At 54.1% G+C, this 20,921-nt stretch overlaps 2 protein-coding genes across 7 annotated transcripts in view; one reads left to right on the plus strand and one right to left on the minus strand.

Moving 5' to 3' along the window:
* SEC22A (SEC22 homolog A, vesicle trafficking protein) overlaps positions 1-4,334 on the plus strand; it is a 59,514-nt gene extending 55,180 nt beyond the window's left edge. For 4 of the 6 annotated variants that reach the window (XM_089331811.1, XM_089331812.1, XM_002716617.6 and 1 more), the window contains one exon: positions 3,503-4,334. In XM_089331811.1, the coding sequence (XP_089187937.1) occupies positions 3,503-3,703 (201 nt within the window). In that variant the 3' untranslated portion in view covers positions 3,704-4,334. Of the gene's footprint in view, positions 1-181 lie in introns of all 6 variants that reach the window. The other 2 variants (XM_070072209.2, XM_089331813.1) reach the window with 2 other exon arrangements.
* An 11,693-nt stretch (positions 4,335-16,027) lies between these two features.
* Positions 16,028-20,921, minus strand: part of ADCY5 (adenylate cyclase 5) — a 162,921-nt gene continuing 158,027 nt past the window's right edge. The window contains 2 exon segments of the mRNA NM_001082628.1: positions 16,028-16,760; positions 19,523-19,647. Of these exon segments, the coding sequence (NP_001076097.1) occupies positions 16,632-16,760; positions 19,523-19,647 (254 nt within the window). The 3' untranslated portion in view covers positions 16,028-16,631.

Raw genomic sequence — 20,921 nt, forward strand, 5'->3', positions numbered from 1 at the left:
TAATGTCCAAACCATAACGCATCTGTTGGCAGCAAATTCTCTCAGCCTTCTCTTGTCTGAGAATGTTTTTTATTGTCCCTTTTGTTCCTAAAGGCTGTTCTTGTTGGATATCAGATTCTGGCTTGATAGCTCTTTTCTTTCAGCACTCAAGAGATCTTCCACTTGTTTCTGACCTCTGCAGGTTCTGATGGGAAGTCCACTGTCTTGTTGCTGGGGAGAAATCCATTGCCTTGTTGCTGATGGACGGAGATAGATGTCCGCACCAGACATGATCTCTACTGACATCACTGAGGGAGGGAGTGGGCGGGGCGGGTTCCCATCCAGTGAGAAGGAAAATCCTGCCTCCCTGCTTGCCCGTTCTGAAGCCACGTGAGGCGGGGTGTGGGATGCCTCTTTTCAGTGTCCTGGTCCCACACTCGCTATTGATGATGTGGTTGTGGATAGGATGATGTTAGGCTGGGGTATGGTTGTTGATTAAAGGTTTCTGCCTTGCTGAGGTTCACCTTTGTTGATCTTTTGAGTTTTTTCCTTTTTAGGGGAGCAGGGGAGTTCTGCATCCCTTGCATTTCTAGTTGCCAGTTTCCTCAGCTCCACATCAGGATGTATGAGGCACAGAGGAAGCCTGGAGAAGTCAGCACTGTGATGTTCCTTGGGTCTCCGGGTCCGCTTGTCCGCCTCCTCTCTCCACCACGCAGTCTTCTGTGCTCATTCTATGTCACATCCAGGGTGTTCGATTGGACACAGCAGGAAGAATAAGGAAAATGTGTCCTCTGTCTCTACAGAAACAGAAAGTGGGGACATCATAAGATTTTACCTCCAAATACTAAGAACACAGACATCTGTCTGTATAACTTGAAGTATCACATTCAAGACATTTAACATTGATGCAGCTATTATTTAATATAGAAGTCATATTCACAACATTACTTCTGTTGTCTGCAAAGTGCTCTTTACTGCTAGTTTCCCCTGATCTAGGAGTATGCAGTTTGGTTGAGGTGTATCTTTTCTCTGTACTACAGTCTCCCAGCTGTTTTGTTGTCATTTTGTTTTGATCTTTCACTACTGGGAATCTTTCAGGACTTCTGCATGTCCCTTACCGCATGACCCACAGTCTGGTTTTGCCTTGATCATGATTAGATCCAGGTTAAAGGTTTTGTTAACAATACTGTGTAGTGGAGTATGTGTGTGCCCCCTTACATCGCTCAGAAAACATGCAGGAACCTGGTTTGATCATTTGGTTAAAGTGATGTCTCTCAGATCTCCCCAGTGCAGTTATATAATTCTTTGTAATTAATAAGTAATCTTTGGGGTAAGACTGTTAATTTTAAAAAAACTTTCAAAACCATGAATTAAATATCAATTTTTTAATATCAGAAAAGCTAGTTCTTTTTAAAAAAAGATTTATTTGAGAGGCAGAGTTAGAGACAGAGAGAGGGCAAGACACAGAGAGAGGTCTTCTATCCACTGGTTTACTCCTCAAATGGCCGCAACAGCTGGAGCTGGGCCAATCCCAAGCCAGGAGCCAGGAGCCAGGAGCCAGGAGCTTCCTCTGGGCCTCCCATGTGGGTGCAGGGGCCCAAGCAATTGAGCCATTTTCTACAGCTTTCTCAGGCCATTAGTAGAGAGCTAGATTGGAAGTGGAGCAGCCAGAACTTGAATCAGCGCCCATTTGAGATGCCAGCACCACAGGCAGAGACTTAACCTACTATTCCACAGCACCAGCCCCTGCTAGCTCCTCTTTACAGTAGAATTCCAATTAATAAATGGATGGAAATGCAAAATCAGCACAGTAATAATTATTATAGTCAAAAGGACATCAATCGATACTAAAATTACTGGGCAAAAATATAGTGAGGTGTTTGCCTAAATCTCATCCTCCCTGTCCCTCCCCTACATTTACCAGATGCTCATAGTCACAGAGGGAATAATGGTGACTTCACAGGGCAGACATGGCCTTACCAAGTGATCAAGGTGAATGGCACTAGTAATGAGACGCATTCCCTGTCACCTTGGTGGTACTCCTCAGAAAACACCGGACACACCCAATTGAGGGACATTCTACAATATAACTAATATTTTTCAAGACTGTCAATGTTGTGGAAAAAAAAAAAAAAACTGAGGGACTGTTACAGATTGGATGAGACTTGACCACCAAATGCAAGTATCCTGGATTGGATTCTGGATCAGAAAAGAGACCCGTATGAGACAGCTGGCAAAATGCAAAGGAAGCTTGGGTCAGTGGTCATTTCCGGTGATCTCACTACAGTTACGTAAGAGGATCACACCAAGGGGAACACGGTGAAGAGAATGCAGGAACTCTACTGTTTTTTATTTTTTTCTGAGTCAAAATTTCAAAGGAAAAGTTACTCTTTGGTTTTTTATTTTTCAGCCCTCTTCAGCGAAAGTCATTCAGATAAAATCTTATGGTTCATTTTGCTCGGGTAGCAGTCTTCTTTTTAAATAAGTGAAGTCCTCATTTGTGTAAGAACTAAACGCACTTAACAGAACACTAGCATCGTTGCCTTCATGAAGCCTGGATACAATTTGACACTGACTGGTGCCGCCTTCTTAGGACTCTGATCGCAGTGAGCCCTCCGTTACCAGGCTGTGACTCTGAGACACGCTCTAAAAAAGCTCCATCTCTCATCACGGAGCACTCGTCGTGTCCCGAGTCCTGTCCTGAGCACTGGAGATAAATGAGTGAAGCAGTAAAAATGTCATCCTGAATGAAACTTAGACCTCCTTGGAAGGCTCTGCAGGACAGCGGCATGGGCGCGTCGTCCCCGTGTGTGTGGGTGTGTTGTGGAGAAAACGCAGGCAGCGAGGGTGCATGCCAGGGAGCCTTGACCAGCCCATCTCGCTCACTCTCCTCCTTGCTTTGTCTTTCCCATGACGTGGCTGTTTAGATGCTGTATTTAAAGTCCGTTTATAATCCGCCCCGCTGGAACGTAAGCTGTGTGCGCGTGAGGGCTTTGTTCTCGCAGCAGCTGGTTGAGGGCTTCTGTCCACTTTCACTGGATTCTCCCTCAGAAGCTCCCTCAGGCTTTGCTCACCGCGTTCCTTGCACCCCGTGGGGACCAGTACGGTTTTGTTGATGTCATTGACACGCAGCCTGAGGTTCTGTGAGTTGCGTTGTCCTGAGCAGCCTGGGTGAGCCTCGGTCAGGTGCGCGTGACTTTCTCAGACCCGGCAACGCTGCTTAGTCAGGCGCCTGTGCCCTCAGCAGTTGCCCAGCCTTTTGCAAGGGAGTCACCCCTTGTGCCTCCATTTAAAATGGGATGCAAAGTGCTTCCCTTCTGAAAAGGTGGACGCCGTGCAAGGAAGGATCTCGTTCCCTTTCCAGCCGTGTAGCTGGGTGTCAGATATGGTCTGTTACCACCGGATGAAAAATACCCTTCCTCCCTTGTCAGAGTTTTCCTCTCTGGCTGGTTCTACTTTTCTGTTAGAAACAGCTGTCTGTTTTCCTGTAGCCTAATCACCTCTCCTTCTTCTGTTCGAACAGTGTTATCTACTTGTGTACTACACCAGCTGGCGGAACGTCAAGTCGTTTCTGACTTTCGGCTTGATCTGTCTGTGCAACATGTATCTGTATGAACTGCGCAACCTCTGGCAGCTTTTCTTTCACGTGACGGTGGGAGCATTTGTTACCCTGCAGATCTGGCTCAGGCAAGCCCAGGGCAAGGCTCCGGACTACGACGTCTGAGCGCTGCCTTCAGACCTGCTGCCTTGGCTCCCGGGGAGAGGAGCAAGCACCTCCCGCCTGCCACTGTGACGGAGAAGCTGTTCACTGCGAAGGAGACGCCCTGCTCCGTTTCTCGCCTACTCTCCACTTCTTCAGTTAGCATGGCATGCTGTGAGCGTGCAAGACCTGCCGGGAAAGCTCCCCCGGCCCCCGAGGATCCCTGGCCGTGAGGCGGAGGCCTGTCTCTGCAGACGGGAACAGGAAGCACAGTCAGATGCCACCTGAATCCTTGCTGAAGCATTCATGCAAAAACAAACAAACAAAAAAACAAAACACGGGTGTGGAACCTGCCCTGAGGACTGAGCCCGCGTGCCACAACCTGAGTTTGCCTTTGTGAGGCATTAGTACAGACTGAGTAGAAAGACGCTGCAGAAATTGGGACGTTTATGTTTTCAACAGATGACTCTGCTAAATATCAGATTATTTGCACACATAACGGTACCAAGAGCTTGTAAAGTCCAGGATGGTATGGAATCGGCTCTTTTACTTTTATATTTTTGCTTGAATCTTGTCTAAGAGGAGGCTGTGGTGAGCTCATCCCTGCAACATCACAAATATTGCAAATACAGTGACATGTTTCCTTCTAGACCATGCTTGTCATTTCTTTTGAAGGCACTTAAAAAATTGGACTCACTAGACTAGAGCCATTGTTCCCCGAACTTTAGTCATTTAAGTACTGCATACACTTTTACGTAATCGGTTAAATTTTAAAGTATTTTAAAAGAAACAAGTCATATTCCAAGTTGAAAATCAGTAACCAGTATCAGTTTGTCATAAATAAAAGGTAAACACAAATAAGATTAACATAAAAAATGATCCAAGTCTAGCTAGATGCTGGTGCCTCTGCAGGCTCTGAATCTAAGAGGCCTGCTGTTCGTGGCAATGAGTACGATGCTGCCCGGCACCAAGCCGAGACTCTCCCGTGGCTTAAGCAAAGGCTGAAAGAACACTGTGAGGGAACGGCTTTGTCACTGTGATTCAGTGTTATTTAATTCCGTGCTGTGGCCACCTAGGACCCTCTTGTGGACCTCCAGGCACTGGGTCCTGCACGGAAGAAACACTGGCCTGGCCTGAGAAAATCGGAAGGAGACCTTCCTAGCACCTCCTGCTCATGGCCTTGGGGAGCTAAGCAGCCAGAAGCTGGAAAAACTCACTTGCTTTCGATACCGTCGTAAAAGATTGTTCAAGCAATTAAGAATTAATGTAGGAAGCGCAGTTAGATTCACTGGCGAAATCTGGACCTCTCCTGGTTTTAGAAATCATCTCCAGGAGTGATTTTCTTTTGTGTTGTTGATGTTTCAAAAGGGTCCAAACAGGGAATTCGTAAGGTGCTGAGATTTGCTTCCTGGGTAGAGCAGGAGTCCCGAGGGTGTGTGCAGAGCCGTGCCACCTCGCTTCCCTGGCCCTTTGTCAGCACCCTGCTCCCGGGAGGACGAGGGGAACGAGGGGCGCTGTGCTCGCGACGCCAGGCCAGGTTGCTGCTTCTGGAAAGGCTGCCCAGGCATCCTGTGCGCTCCAGAGGAGCCCAAGGCGTCGCAACATCCCGAGTCACCAAAACCGCAGGAATTATATTTGGCATTTCTACTTGTTGAGCCGGGCTAGGGAAGTGTTCCATTTAGAAAGATTTTCTAAAGGAATGGGTAAAGCGGAGTTTCCTTGTGAACAGTCAGTTACCCCGGAAGCTGGCGCATCCAGTTAGCTGTGCTGGTGTTCCGGAGCTCCCGGATCAGTTTGGCTCAGGAGCTCCTCCATGTGGAACTGATGAGTTAGAGCGTGTGGTGTGCTGTTTGGATCAGCTGGCCCCAAGGCACTGGAGAACTCCTCACCAGCTGGTTTTGTTTGTTTATTTGTTTGTTTTTTGGCAGAGTTAGTGAGAGAGAGAGACAGAGAGAAAGGTCTCCCTTCCGTTGGTTCACCCCTCAAATGGCCTCTACGGCTGGCGCATTGCGCTGATCTGAAGCCAGGAGCCAGGTGCCTCCTCCTGGTCTCCCATGTGGGTGCAGGGCCCAAGCACTTGGGCCATCCTCCACTGCCCTCCCGGGCCACAGCAGAGAGCTGGACAGGAAGAGGGGCAACCGGATCACCAGCTGTTTTTAAAAGCTCAGTTTGCATTGTGTTTTTGTTTTTTCACCAAGTATTTTGGATGGGTCGATGTTTACCTCTCAATGTGAACAAATGAAAAGAGGTATAAATAGTGTATTATGCATACAGTGCTTGCTTGCATTATTTGGTGCCTGCATCTCTGAGGGTTTATGTAACCTGGCCTTGGCTGCCCTGACACAAGGCGATGGCGCGTCTCTCCGTTTCACAGATCTTAACTTCCTCCCTCTTCCTTTTGTATTTTATCAACGTCACTGTGGATGCCTTTTCAACCAGCACTGGGAAAGAGGCCTGGGATAAATTCCTGCATCACGTGGCTGCCAAAGAAACTGAGTTTAGAAAGTGAAGTCTTGGCCATGAGAAGTCCCTAGGCTCTTTAGAAGGAATCGCGTGGGCCTCTAAGGAGGATGCTACTAATCTCTTATGTTTGTACTGCATTTCACCTGTAAGAGAAAGTCTGCGTTGACCTCACGGCTGCCGTCGTGATCACAGGGAAGAGACGAAGGCAGTGAGTCATCGGTGACACAGAGCAGAGCACATACAGCTCTCAGCACAGGGCTCTTCCCCTGGCATGGAAAGGTGACAGGTTTGCATTCAGGGGCTATTGTTCCTGGTTCTTGGTAAAAATCAAGGAACTGAGGTCTGCTGAAGTCAGTGAGCCCAGGCCTGCTCTTGGTGTGTTTTAGCTTGTTCATGGTAATTCTGAAATACTGCTTTTTACATATTTTTTATTTAGTTTGAAGCAGAGATCTTGCATCTGCTGGTTTGCTCCCCAGATACCGGCAACATGGGAGGCTGGGCCAGGCCGAAGGCAGGAGCCTGGAATTCAGTCCTGGACTCCCATGCGGGTGGCAGGGCCCCAAGTACTCGAGCCGTCACGACCTCTCTCGGAGCACACGGGATGCCTGGGCAGCCTTTCCAGAAGCAGCAACCTGGCCTGGCGTCGCGAGCACAGCGCCCCTCTTTCCCCTCGTCCTCCCGAGAGCAGGGTGCTGACAAAGTGCCAGGGAAGCGAGGTGGCACGGCTCTGCACACACCCTCGGGACTCCTGCTCTACCCAGGAAGCAAATCTCAGCACCTTAGCCAGAAGCTGGAATGGAGAGGGAGGCACGCAATGAACCCAGGCACCCCATACATGGTGGGGACATCCTAAGTGGCTTAACCACCACACCAAGTGCCTGGCCCTTAAATACCACGTTTTGATTAAAGGGTGACATAAGATCAAAGAAACTCTTTTTTTTTTAAATATTTATTTTATTTATTTGAAAGAGTTACAGAGAAAGGTAGAGACAGGTCTTCTATCCGCTGGTTCACTCCCCAGAAGGCCGCAACGGCCAGAGCTATGCTGACCCGAAGCCAGGAGCCAGGAGCTTCTTACAGGTCTCCCATGTGGGTACAGGGGCCCAAGCACCCGGGCCATCTTCCACTGCTTTCCCAGGCCATAGCAGAGAGCTGGATCGGAAGAGGAGCAGCCGGGACTAGAACCGGTGCCCATATGGGATGCCAGTGCTTCAGGCCAGGGCGTTAACCTGCTGTGCCACAGCACCAGCCCTGAAACTCTCTTTTTTAATAATAGAAATAATTGCAACATTTGCTTACTTTTTTGGTTGGCATTCGAAATGCATTTATCCCTGGCCTCTTTCCCAGTGCTGTTTGAAAAGGCATACTCAGTGATATTGCTAAAATATGAACAGAAGAGGGAGGAGGTTAAGGTCTGTGAAAACGGAAAGAGGGGTCATTGCCTTGTGCCAAGGCAGCTAAGGCCAGGAGGGAAGCGAGCTACACATGCTGCATCAGTGGATCAAAAGCATACTAGTTGCTTAGATTAGTCTTCCTAGTGACTTATTGCACAAATGTTCTCAGTTAGGGGTTCCTTAAGGTGCTCAAAAGAGCAAAACTCTCAGTATTTTAACACAAATTTGCATGGTATGGTTGTGCTGTGGAACCTTGATGTGTCAACTTTCGAAGGCTTCCATTTCAGGGGTGTGCATGCATGTGTGTGCACACACGTGTGTGTACATGTGTCTGTGTTGTGGGGGGCAGAGTTATAGAGAATTTTGTTCCCATAAGTGAGAATTGTTGCCCTAAGCTAAAAACGGGCATCTGTTAAAGCTTGGAAACCCAGGTGAGACAAATGCCATGAATCGTGGAGAACCTGTGGTAGTTCTGTAGTTTTGTAATGCGTGTGGCGTGCGTGTGCCTGGCTCAGCTCTCAGTGTGGTGCTGTCCCCAGTGCATCTGGTCTGGGGAAGCGTCTGGCTCCATTTCTGCCAGGCCACACATGTTTGGAATCCCCTGTGACTTCTGTTTTGTCGCAGGTCTGCAGCCCAGAGCTTGGCCCTGCACCCAAGAAGCACCCTCTAGGTCACAGAGGAGGTTAGTCACTCTGTAGCCGGGCACTTGCTGGCTTCTGTCCCAGAAAGCTCGCTGAGTAACCCAAGGACGCACTGATTTGGATTTCCAAAAGGCACCATGAAGTGTGTGTGTGTGTGTGTGTGTGTGTGTGTGTGTCTTTGTCTTCATTATGTTGACAGACTTAAAGTCAGAGCTAATGTAGTCTGTGGTAAAAGAATACAATTGTTTCAAAGGCAGCCCCCACTCAGATCACGCTTGTGAATGCTTTGCCTTACCACAAATTGGAGGTCATTCTTTCAGGCTACATTCTTGGTCCATGGTCAAGGCTTTTTGGAATTTCCCAGTTCTGTGATCTCTAAGGAAATGAAGGCTTTCCACCGAAAATTACTCTGTTAAAGTAACACCCAAACTTTGGTTTCAGTTGGTGTTAGTGCTATCCTTGCTAAAGATGGAAAGAAACCCCTCCAGCTGCACAGGTGCGGCCTGAGTCTGTGGGAGCTGAGTCAGCTGAGATGTCACTCCTGCCAGCATTGATTAGCTTGGAGGTGTCTAATCATCGTTATTAGTGTCCTGGGGCCACTGCCGAAGGCTGGCAGCTGGCAGCCTCCTGTGCAACACTGCGTTTGTCAAAGGGAAGCCGTAGCTGTGGCCGCCATGCCTGCCGGGTCTTGTTCCCGAGGCTTCATAGGGGACTTTGTGTTTGGAGTCACACTGTAGTTGGAAGCCATGTAGTTTGCATCTTGCTTTTCAGCAGTGAGTGGTGCTGACACGTGGGCACACAAGTGTCCTGTGTGTCGGCGAACCGCTGGGGGCTGTGGGAAACTCAGGGAGAGAACAGGCTTAGTTCTCAGGGTTCTTGAAATCAGTCCCCCCAGCCTTACAGTGTTCTGTTTCCATGGCAACAGACAGCACCTTCAGTGCAGCCTCACCCCCAGCTCACATGTGCCCTTTGCTCCTGCGTCCCACAGCCCAGCAGCAGGAGTATCACCCTGCAGGCTCACGGAGCACAGGACTCACACGTCCCATTTCCTGTTTGCACCTGGTGTGCCGTGCACAGCTGTGACTTGGTCGTCTGCTCCATGCCAGGTGCTTTGCTTTAAGACTGGGTGGCAAAGGACTTTGCCCTTGTGCTCTGAGTTCTGCGGTGCCTGGGACTAGTGATGAGAATGCTCACTCGCACTGTTTGTGAGCCAGTGCTCGGTCCGTGTGGTTAATCCTTACGGTGGCCTGGGCATCAGGGCGGGCAGTCTCACCTGCACTTGACAGACTGAGGCCTGTGCTGGGTGTGGTGTCACACTAGTGAGTGCGGGGTGTGGCGGGCAAGGCTGCTGCTCGTTTTTCCATGCCACAGCGCCTCGGTGTGTTCCCTACAGCTGGTCTCGATGGTGCAGCAGTCAGAGCAGCAGGTGCACACGTGTGACACCACAGGGGTGCTGAGAGTGTGCGCCCCACGGGGAGCTCTCCTGGGGCCACCAGAGCCCTGAGGGCACTGAGCAACCTGGCCACATGCAGAGTCTAGCCCTTGTGGTCTCCAGGACTTCCGTCAGATCCATCTTACCCACAGCTCTGGCTCGCCAACACCAAGTGAGTTTAAGCTGGAGAACAGCCTGTGTTTAAGTGCATAAGGACTATGTATACAGGACCCAGACATTACTTTTTAACCAGAAGAATGCTAATTTCAGCCGTGTAACCATTTCAGACAATAAAATCGCTTCCTGAAATCCCTGCATGTGTGACAGTGACAGAGGACAGATGGCTGAGAGGCCACGGAGAGCCCTGTGGGCCCCTTAGGTGTGAGGGGAAGGAAGGATCCAGTTCCGTATTTGTAGTAAGACTAAGGCATACATCAGTGATTCCTTTTTTAAAAAAATATTTATTTATTTGAAAGAGCTAGAGAGAGGGAGTGCTTCCACCTGCTGGTTCATTCCCCAGATAGCCACAATGGGCAGCACTGAGCCAGGCTGAAGCCAGGAGCCAGGAGCTTCTTCCAGGTCTCCCATGAGGATACAGGGCTCCAAATGCTTGGGCCATCCTCTGCTGCTTTCCCAATCACATTAGCAGGGAGCTGAATAGGAAATGGGGCAGTCAGGTCTCAAACCAGCGTCCACATGGGATGTTGGTGCCGCAGTTGGTGGCTTTACCTGCTACACCACAGTGCTGGCCCCTGGACTTGTTCTTTGACTTGAAGTCCCTTTGTGGGAATTCTGGTTCAAGTGGCCCCTGTACTGAAAACAACCGAAAGAGAGGAGGTGACTCTTTGCGACGTAGAATAGTGATTAAGGGTTCAGAGCCAGCCTCCTTAGCCTGCACTTCAGCAGCACTGCGACCCCAGCACATCACTTAGCCCTTCTGCCTTGGCTTCTTCATGGGTGAGGTGGGGGCGCCATGAGGAATGTGTCAGGAAGCACACGGTGCTAGGAAAGCCATGGCCTCCACCTTTGGGTGCTCTTTGTGCTGCTACTGTTATTTGAAAAGTGGCCCGGGTCTTCTAAATTACAGACACCCCAGTGGGACCAGTGCTTGCAGAGTTGTTCCAAAATGACCACTTGAGGCAAGGTCTGCTGGACACACCGAGCAGGCAGGGAGCCAGCCCCTTGCGCATACTTCTGCGTAGGGCACCAGGGACGCATCCAAAGACGAGAAGGAACCAGTGGACTTGCAGTTGCCAAACACCTGCTGTATACCCGGTGCTTTGCATACATTAACAAAATCCTGACTCACCTGTGCCTTCCAGTGCCCCCTGGTCCCCACGGCCCTGGAGCATGTGTGCAAGATGAAAGTGTCTCTGGGAGCCTCACTGGCATTTTGGCCCCGATACCTCACTGTGATATTCTAATCTGCACTACTGGGCACTGTTGGATAGCAGCTGCCCCAGCTGCTCTCAAGGGCCCCTGGTGAGTGTGTGTGCGTGGACGGGGAGGTGAGGGGCGGGCAGCCAGCAGCTCTCAACCTGCAACAGCCTTCGTGCACTGGGGATGGGAGAGCTGAAAGGCATCCTTTCAAAGCAGAAATGCACCATGGCTTTGAAAGGTTCATCTGGAGCAGAATGCCTCCCATGGTGGGCAGAAGGGGGTGCCACAAAATGCACAGGCAGGTTTCGTTACGCTGGAAGACTAGTAATTCGTGGAGCTAACCTGAGACTGACAAGCCCAGATTCTGGCCAGGTCTAAATTAGAAGTCAGCCAAGGGAAAAGCAACGATGATGCAGGCCCCCAAGGGAGACCCGTGGGAAGTCTGTATGTTCATGGGCCCAACAGACTGGCAGTCGGGAAGGGGCCCTGGAGACAGATACGGTGTCACCGAGTGCCGGGTGACCCTGCTGTGTTCATGGCAGGGACAAGAGGCTGCCCCCTTGACGCTCAGCCCTAGGGGAGTGTCTTCCTTCTCTGCTTTCCTCGCCTTTGTCTTGTCTTTCTGGACTTTGCTTGCTCTGGGAACCCACACTGGTCCTGCCTGTCCCCATGGCTTGGGAACCTGGATGGGAAAGGCTCCTAACGGAGCTGCCGGCCGGCTGTGTGGAGGCCCCGAGGCGGGCCGCACGAAGCTCTCAGCTCTCTTGCACCTGTGTGTTTGGTCCTTAAATCTCCAAGTCTTAATTAAATTGTGTTTGCATTCACACCATATATGTGGTCTAGGCTTTGAGGACTGGATAAAGGGTTAGACAGACACAGAGAGCCTGAGAACGCTAGAGGAGGAAGAGACCTTGCAGTGGCAAGCAGCCATTCCGGCGCTTCATTAGACTCTGTCCCTGTGTCTTGTGCAGCTGTGAGCCTGCAGGTGGGGAGGGCGCATAGGACAGCAAGGAGCAGCTGCCTTCTCAACCCACTGTGTCACAGCTCTATTGAAAATCTGGAAAGACAAGAGAGGCACCCTTAAGTGACTGGGTGGCAAGGTTCCTGCCCAGATGGGAGTCCAGGCTGCTGGTCCCTTGGTACCCAAGCTGCCCCGGGGCATGCACACATATCTCTGGACCTGGGTGAGGCCCGAGAAAGGAAACGTGTGCGCAGGCTCTGTGTGCACTGTGAAGTTCGTCCAGAGGGGACGGTCAGTAGCCCATGCTGCTCGCATTGGTAACAGCAGCCCCACGGACACGCCTCCTGATGCATGTGCTAAATGGGGCGGCCACGGCCAGCACGGCTCAGCCTTGCCACTTCCCTTGCTTACAAAGCACTGGTTCTCTTCAGGGTGTTGTGTGATTTGGACAGATGCAAATGCTGCAGGTTGGCAGAGTGCACTTGTGGCTGCCATTGCAGATGCGTCGCTTGGGGGCAGGCAGGCAGAGTTGGCTCAGCACTGCCAGGGCCGAGCCGGGAGAGCTTTCCTGCCCTGCAGTGAGCGGGCTCAGCACCTGTGTTAACCCCCACGTTCTACGGGTTAACCTGGACTGCTGCCCCCTCGTGGCCATTGCTGCAGTGACTCGAGTGAAGTCCTTATGAGTGCCTGCAGTCACATTTGTGTTTGGCCAAGTCCCTCTGCATGGGGTTTCTGGGTCTGAATCTACCCGTCACTGAACCATATGCCGATCAGGCGATACTTGGCTTTTGGAAAGTTCTATACCTTGGAAAGCTTAAAATAACACAGCTCCCTGGTGAATGTTTCACTTCAGCTTCCCCAGTGCACCAGCATTCGCTGTGCCTTCTGCTAATTGGTTGCTAACATCACACCGCAGTCGAGTCACCGCCACGACGGCTGCAGCCTGCTCCTGGCTCTGCCGGTGTGAGCTGTCAGCAGGCATAAAGCGCACTTCAAACTCCGCCCCCACAGCAGCCACATCTCCCTGGAGGTTTGCTCTTGAGCACTGCAGCTGTGGAAATGCATTGGGAAAGAGGAAGCCGGAGAGGGGTGGGGATGGAGGGAGGGAGAGGACGCCCTCTGCCGGAGCTCCAGGGGTGGGCACGGAAAGGGCTTCAGGGTGGTTTGGGGTTGCGTTGCTGTGGCGTCCCGGTGTGTGTGGCGGGTGCCTGCGCCTGCTGCAGCTGCAGGGGCCGGCTCGCAGGCCAAGGGCAGTGAGGAGTTCTTGAGCATCTGAGGTTCCCACTTAGCCCAGCCAGCCCCTGGAGTCCGAACTGCTGTATCTTTTGGTCTCCTTTTCTTTTCTTTTCTTTTCTTTTCTTTTCTTTTCTTTTCTTTTCTTTTCTTTTCTTTCTTTCTTAAGATTTATTTTATTTATTTTAAAGACAGAGTTACAGAGAAAGGTAGAGACAGAGAGAGGTCTTCCATCCGCTACACTCCCTAGATGGCCGCAATGGCTGGAGCTGCACCGATCCAAAGCCAGGAGCCAGGAGCTTCCTCCGGGTCTCCCATGGGAGTGCAGGGGCCCAAGGACTGGGCCATCCTCTACTGCTTTCCCAGGCCATAGCAGAGAGCTGGACATGAAGTAGAGCAGCTGGGTCTTGAACTGGCGCCCATATGGGATGCTGGTGCTTCAGGCCAGGGCTTTAACCCGCTGTGCCACAGCGCCGGCCCTGGTCTCCTTTTCTAACAGGTGCACCCCGGCCTGAACATGTCTCAGAGTTAGATTCCTATCTCTGTAAAATGATGTCCTCTCGCCTCCCAAGGATTTCCATCTTCTGTAGGGCAGGGGCCTGGACTGCTGCCCCCTCGTGGCCATTGCTGCACTGACACCAGTGAAGTCCTTTTCATGGGTACCAGCAGTCACACCTGTGTTAGACGCAGTCTGGGCAAGTCCCTCTGCATCGGGTTTCTGAGTCTGAATCTAACCGTGCATTTGTGGTAGGGACTGCTGAAAGGGCCCCTGCCTCCCCCTGCCACCCTCCCTTCCTCTCAGAGCGGAGAGGGCTCCCCGGGTGGGTGCGATGTTGACCCGCGTCGGCAGACAGGCCTGCTCGCAAACTCATCTCTGCTGATTTCCGGCTGCATGGCCTCGGACAGCCTCTTTGTGCCTCCGTTTCATCATCCGTGAAGTGGGGTGGCCAGGATTCAGCAAGAGCCACACGGCGTGCCCATCCCGCCTGCCACCTGGGGCTTTTCCATCGTCTGGTTTCCACTCCTGTTTGCACCTTTTCCCCCTGTGGCACAGCAACATATGCAGCTTGCCTGCCTGAAAACACCCTTCCTTTTACCTTGGGTCTTCTGGGGCTTCATCCTTGATGTCTCCACCCCTTCACTCCTGGCCCCTGGGGCTCATCACTTCCCTCCTTGGTCCAGGGAACCAGTCCCTGCTGAGGTCACCTGGGTTCTCCCCAGCGGCCAGCCATGACTGCGGTCAGCCCACGTTGTCCTCCGAAGTGTGTTAAAGACCAGGTCCCACCCCACCCCGACAACCGCCGCAGTAAATCAGACCAGGACACGTTACCAGTGAAAGTGTTTAATAGTTAAATTATTTAAATAGACTTTTCAATTTCCATGGGAAATCATAATCGTATCCGTTTTTGCAAGAGCAGGAATACAAAGAGTGCACACCCTTAGAGGGAACGAAGAGCCAGCCCTGCGCGCGGTCACCAGTCACTGCCGGGCTGGGGACAGGGCTTGAACTCCGCACACACGCTGTACTCAGCGGGGAAGCGAAATGAGAGCGCCCCGCCGCCACTGGGGGCGATGTGGGGCAGGGGCTGGGGACTCGGTGGGGCAAGCACCCCTGCTGCCCGCCCAGGGCTGAGCAGAGCGCAGGGGGAGCGCGCAGGCGCGGGAGAGACTCAGGCTTGGCAGTTTTCGGTCAGTTTTAGGCTTGGCTTCTCCGAGCCATGTTCAGATTGGGGAGCTTGGTGGGTGGGGAGGGCAGGGGGCGGGCAGGCGTGGCGGGAGCGGTTCTGCCTCCTCCAAGCTCTTGTTGGGGGCGAGGCTAGTTCTGCCCTGAGAAGCGATGAAAAGATCTGGGCACAAGCCCGAGGGAGCCTGCCCGAATATAGCTTGTGTGGTGGCTGTCACTTTCCACATGCCTCCTGTATGGGCTATAAAAAAAGTATTCTTTCCTCATATATTTAGCTGTCCCCCCAACCCCCAACGCTGCTGTCAGCCTTTTTCCCCCCGTGGCCTCTGGGGCCGGAATCTCCATCAGGTTTGCGGGTAGAAGGCAAGGCCACGCCCCTTCCCGCAATCCTGAGCCTGCACGTGTGGCCTCCCCAGGCCCGAGGGGCTGTCCCCGGGGACAGCCACCTGCACCTCTGCCAACTGAGAGGGCCAGGCAACCCCCAGTCGGCAGAGCTACCCCAACCCCGCCAGCCCTGGGCTCTTGGCAGGCAACCAACACCTGACGCCCGCAGCGTGGGGTGAGGGGTGTGGCCCGAGGCCCCACCGCCTGCCCCAGGTTGAGGCTGCTTCCTTGGGTTCTCACACAGGCCGAGATGGGAAAGCTTCTTGTTTTTTTTTTACCGCTCCCCTGGCCTCTTCCTCAGGGGATGTGGGCTGAGTGCATGAGTGTGTGTTAGAGAGATGGGGGTGGTACGTCCACGCACCTTCCCACTTAAATCTGCACACAGGTGCCCGCGGAGGACACGCCCCCTTGCTCTGGCTCTACCTGGGAAAACCCAAAACTGCCAAACCTGAAGCGGAGGAGAGCGGTTCAACAGCGTGACCACACGCACACACACACCAGCACACGCACCGACACACACACGGCACCAGCGAGCACGGACGCGCCGCTGCGCGCGGCTGCTTTCGAATATAGAGAATTTACAAAATATAGAATTTGGCATATCTGTGAGATCTCCAAGGTTTTCAATAATACAAAATAAAAAATACAAAAGAGACAAGTTGGGGTCCCCGCCCTCCCTCCCAGTGCCATCCGTTTGCTTGTGTCTCTTACACGCGTACAACTAGCATGGTCTAAAGAAGTGCACAGAAAACTCGTTTTATTTAATAAATATTTTCTTTTCGTCAGAACACCACTCCTTGCTCGGCGTCCTCCGGTCTGGTCTCCTCAGTCAGCCCCGCTTCCCTCCCGGGGCGCGGTCTGCGCGCGGCAGCGGTGCGGGCGGAGCAAGGCGATGAAGACACAGCCTTTCGCAGCCAGAGCCCCGGCCGGCCCGCAAGCTCTCGGCGGGGCCGGGCGCGCAGCCGCTGCCGAAGATGAAAGGCTCACAAGGAAAAGCAGAGCCCTCAGGATCCCTGCGTCCCCCTGGGCCGCAGTCCAGGCTCCCGTCCCGCCCCTCCCAGGCTCCCTCGGCCCCGCCGCGGGCCACAGGGCCAGTCACCCGCACGCGCCGCAGCACCCGGCGGAGGACTCCGGATTCGGTCGAGTCGAGCGGCGCGTCTTCTCCAGCGGGAAACATCTTTGGTCAGCTTGGTGCTCGCAGGACGCTGGCACTCCGGGGCCTGGCACGGAGGCCGCGCCCACCAGCGAAGGCAGAAGCTGCTTCTGGAGGCAAAATGGGAAATCTCAGGCGCACGGCCCGGGGGCCGGAGCCAGGCTGCCCGCACCCTCCTGGCAGCCGTTCCTGCCGAGGCCAGGCTGCCCGGTGCCCGCGCGCCGCTGCTAACTGAGCGGGGGCCCGCCGTTGAGGAAGTACGTCATCATCTCGCCTTTGCCCTTGACCTTGACCACACCCCGGCACTCCAGCTGGTATGTGTTGGCGGCCAGCACCTGGTACATGTCCGTGGTGACCTGAGGAGGCAAAGGAGAAAGGACAGGCTACTGATGACCTCAGCCATGAACTGACCTGGGGGCACAGCCCACACCCTGCTGCTGTCCTGACACAGGGGTGGGCCAGTCGGTGCGCTGCGGGGGCTCCTCCGCGGATGTGCTCCCTGGAAGAGACCACGACAGGGGCAGACACTGTGCCGGGGACTCTCGCACCCCACATTGGGGTGCTGATTGGAGCCCTAGCTCCTCTGCTTCCAATCCAGCTTCCTGACGCTGCATCCAGGAGACGGTAAATGATGGCCCAAGTACTTAGGTCTCTGCCACCCACATGGGAGACCCCCCAGGTGGAGTTCCTGGCTCCTGGCTTTGGCCTGACCCAGCCCTGGCGACTGCAGGCATTTGGGAAGTGAAACAGCAGGAGGGAAGTCTCTCTTCCTTTCAAATGAAAGAAAAGGACAGACGGAAAAGGAAGTAGAGAAGCAGACTGTGCTAACGGCCATTGTTCTCCGCACCTGCTCCACCTGTGCCAGGCACTGTGAAGAGCATCTGATGGGCACCACTCCACTGCCACTTGACGTGTGGAGGACTTGTCCTCGGTTCACATGAGGCCAGGGGCAGACAGCCAGGGGCAGGGGCTTCCACGGCAGGCTGAGGCGGCTGCAGCCAGCGCCCCAGTGTGCACCCAGTGCATCGCACAGGAGTTGCACTCCGTCTCAGACCGGACTTAAAGCTGGTGCTGGCCACCGAGCGCCAGCCGCAGCTCGTCTCATCTCTGTGAGCCGCCTCCTGCTGTTCTCTGGCCCAGCAGAGCTGAGTCACTCACCTGCAGTCACCGGCAGTGAACGGCCCTGCCGGGCTTCGGTTCCAATCTCGTGCCTGCTCTGCCTTCGCTGGGGGCCTCATGACTGGCACCCTGCTACTGCCGGGTGAGCCTCGAGCAGGGCTGGCCGGCTGCCTCCCGGGAGGACCAACAGCCCTGCCTGAGCACAGCTAGAGAGGGTTCCGACCCAGAGACTGGCAGGGCCGGGGAGGACTGGGTGGGCTGCTGAAGGGTGACTCTGCTCTGTCGTGACCGTGGTTCCTGCTGTGGTGTGGCCTCGGTGGATGTGGGGTGCTGGGTTCCTGGGATGACTGCACACCGAGACCCCATGCCTGGCCCCAGGTGGGGCAGAAGCCCTGGGAATGAACCTGCCCCTGCCCCCATCTCTCATCAGGATCCTAGTTCCCATCTGGCCAGTTCCTTGCTTCCTCAGTACAGGGATGGAGGAAAGAAGAAGCCTTTTGGTCCTAACCCCTCAGATGTGTGCACAGCCAGCCCGGCCTAGGCCAGGGTCAGCCCCGTTGCTCAGCCCCTGCAGGGGGAAGGGGCGGGGGCACATTTAAGCAGTTTCGGCTTTGGCAAAAAGGCCCTAAAATAGCACAGTTGGTTAAGCTGACATTTGGGAGGCCTGCATTCGTGCTGGCGTGCCTGGGTTTGAGTACTGGCTCCTCTGCTTCTATTCCAGCTTCCCGCTAACGCACGCCCTGGGAGGCAACGGGTGGTGGCTTAAATACTTGGGTCCTTTCCATCCATGTGGGAGACCTGGACTGAGTTCTGGGCTCCTGGCTTTGGCCTGGCCCTGCCCTTGATGTTGTGAGCATCTGAGGGGTGAAGCGGCATGTGGAAGATCTCTCTTCTGTTCTCTTTGACTGTGTGTGTCTCCCTGCCTTTCAAATAAAATGAAAATAAGTAGTCAATTGAAAATCTTTTTAAAAACAGTACAATCAGCACTTGGGGAAACCAAAGCCAGGGAAGCTTAGCTCCCCAGTCTCACGGGGACCGGGGTTCAGGGCAGAGCAGGACAAGAGCCTCATTCCGAGCCTCACTGTTGTCCAGCTGAGGCAGGAAGAATCAAGGAGGGCCCGAGACAAACAAAGGCAAGCAGCTGGAGGCAGCAGACAGGCGCACCCAGCACCAGCTTGCAGAAGATGGGAGGAAAGGGACTGGCGCTGTGGCGCAGCGGGTTAACGCCCTGGCCTGAAGCGCCAGCATCCCATAAGGGCACCGATTTGAGTCCTGGCGGCTCCACTTCCCATCCAGCTCTCTGCTATGGCCTTGGAAAGCAGTAGAGGATGGCCCAAGTCCTTGGGCCCCTGTACCCACGTGGGAGACGCAGTAGAAGCTCCTGGTTCCTGGCTTCAGATCAGCGCAGTCCTGGCCGTTGTGGCCAATTGAGGAGTGAACCAACGATGGAAGACCTCTCTCTCTGCCTCTCCTCTCTCTGTGTAACTCTGACTCTCAAGTAAAAAAAAATAAATAAATCTTTAAAAAAAAAAAAAAGATGGGGAGGAAAAACAGCTCAGGGGCTCGGGCAAGGCTGGTGGAGGCGTCGTCCCAGGAACCAGCACCTGCCCTGGGTCTCCTGAACCGGCCCTGAGTGTCTGGAGTCCACTGGGCAAGACCCTGCTGCCTGTAGTTGTGCTCCTGTCCTCTTTCTGTGCCTGGGCCGTCAGGCACTGAGGCTCCCATTAGCACTCTCAGCTCTGGCCTCCACCTCCCTCGCTTCCTTCTGTGCCCAGTAGAGGGCTCTGCGCAGCCTCAAGATCTGTCCAAGGTCCTGAGAGCCTGAACCGTGACGACCGTCTGCAGACTTCCAAGGCATCAGCACCAACCGCTCACCCCCTCTGAATCTCGCGGCAGAAATTCTGCCTGGGAACTACAGGAGGCCTGCCCTGAGGATGCTTTAGCACCAGACAGAGGCCCCAGGGTGGGTAAGGAGTGTGTGGGGTGCTCCTGCACTCACCTGGATGCGGTCGGGCACGCCGGTGCTGTCCATACGGCTGGCCACGTTCACTGTGTTGCCCCAGATGTCGTACTGGGGCTTACGTGCCCCGATCACCCCAGCCACCACGGGGCCAATGTTGAGTCCTGCAGGATCAGAGGTCAGCCATGCTAATCAGGTGAAGACCAACTCTTGCCTAACTGGGTTGCCCCGGACCCAAGGCCACACCCAGCCCTGCAGTCTCCTGCTCCTCTGCTCCCACAAAATGCTTGGGAATCAGGACCACAGGAACTCTCCCCCTGCGTCCTCACCACCCAGCCCATGCTCAGCTCCTGCGAGTCCATCGCCAACAGCACCCTCGTCAAGGTCTCCAGTGCCCTTGTCCATAACCCAGTTGCTTCTTCCTGACAGTCCCTTTCTTGGTGGGCACTGAAGTGCTCACCAAGTCAGACTCCTGCCTTTCCTCTCCCTCATCCCTCTAACTTGCTCCCCGCCATCCTCAGGTTCCTGCCTGATCTCCCTGCCCCACCATCTCTAAGTCACCCTGCTCCTGGGCCTCTGAGTCAGGGTGGACAGCGCCAGGACCAACCCCAGGCAGCATCTGGGCTCTCCATCTCTCTCCTGGCACCTCTGTCTACCTTCCCAGTCCCCACCAAGGCACTAACCTGCGACTTGCCTGGGAGTCTGGGCTCAGCTGCTTCTCCCACCCAAGCACCCTCCCTGCCTCCTGTGTCCAGGCTGGTCCTGCCCTCATCCATCAGGCTCAGCCGGCCTCCTCCAGGCATTTCCTGCCCCGTCTCCAAGTGTCAGGGCGTTCCCTCCTAGTATATAAACTGTCTCCCTCCTGCTGGTGCTTGCCTGTTCTCATGTGGGGTGGGACTGAGAACACAGCAGGCTCCAACCTAGACCCTGGGGGCCACACAGCGGCATCACAAGTCCTCCCGGTTGATCCTGTCATACAGCTTTTTTACCCCATGTGCTACTTCCCAGCTGGAGTGTCTACCTCCTGACCATGAACAAGCTCCAGGTGGCTTCCGATGACTTCCAAAGGCACGCCCACCAGAGGAGCGGCTCCTAAGTCAGAGGGAAGTCATCAGCCACACGAGGCTCCCGACTGTCTCCTCCTGCTCAGTAGAGTCTATCACTCAACTCCCAGTCCTGGCCCAACATAGGAGGTGAGACAGCAAGAGGGAAATACACACCAGTGTAGGTGGGCAAGATGGGGGTGGGGCAGAGGCAAAGAAGGGCAGCTGTGCACAAAACCAAGAGCAAAGGAGACACAAACGTGGGCTGCAGGTGGGTCCAGGCAGCCCCAGCCGGCTGCGCCTGGGCTCTCCAGCAGCCAACACGAGTCCACAGAGCACTGTGACCGCAGCAGGAAACAGCTCATTGAGGGAAAGCCCGGATCCCGCCACTCAGG

Source organism: Oryctolagus cuniculus, chromosome 4 (genome assembly GCF_051225735.1).
Source record: "Oryctolagus cuniculus isolate XC-2025 breed Fujian yellow rabbit chromosome 4, ASM5122573v1, whole genome shotgun sequence".
NCBI lineage: Eukaryota > Metazoa > Chordata > Mammalia > Lagomorpha > Leporidae > Oryctolagus > Oryctolagus cuniculus.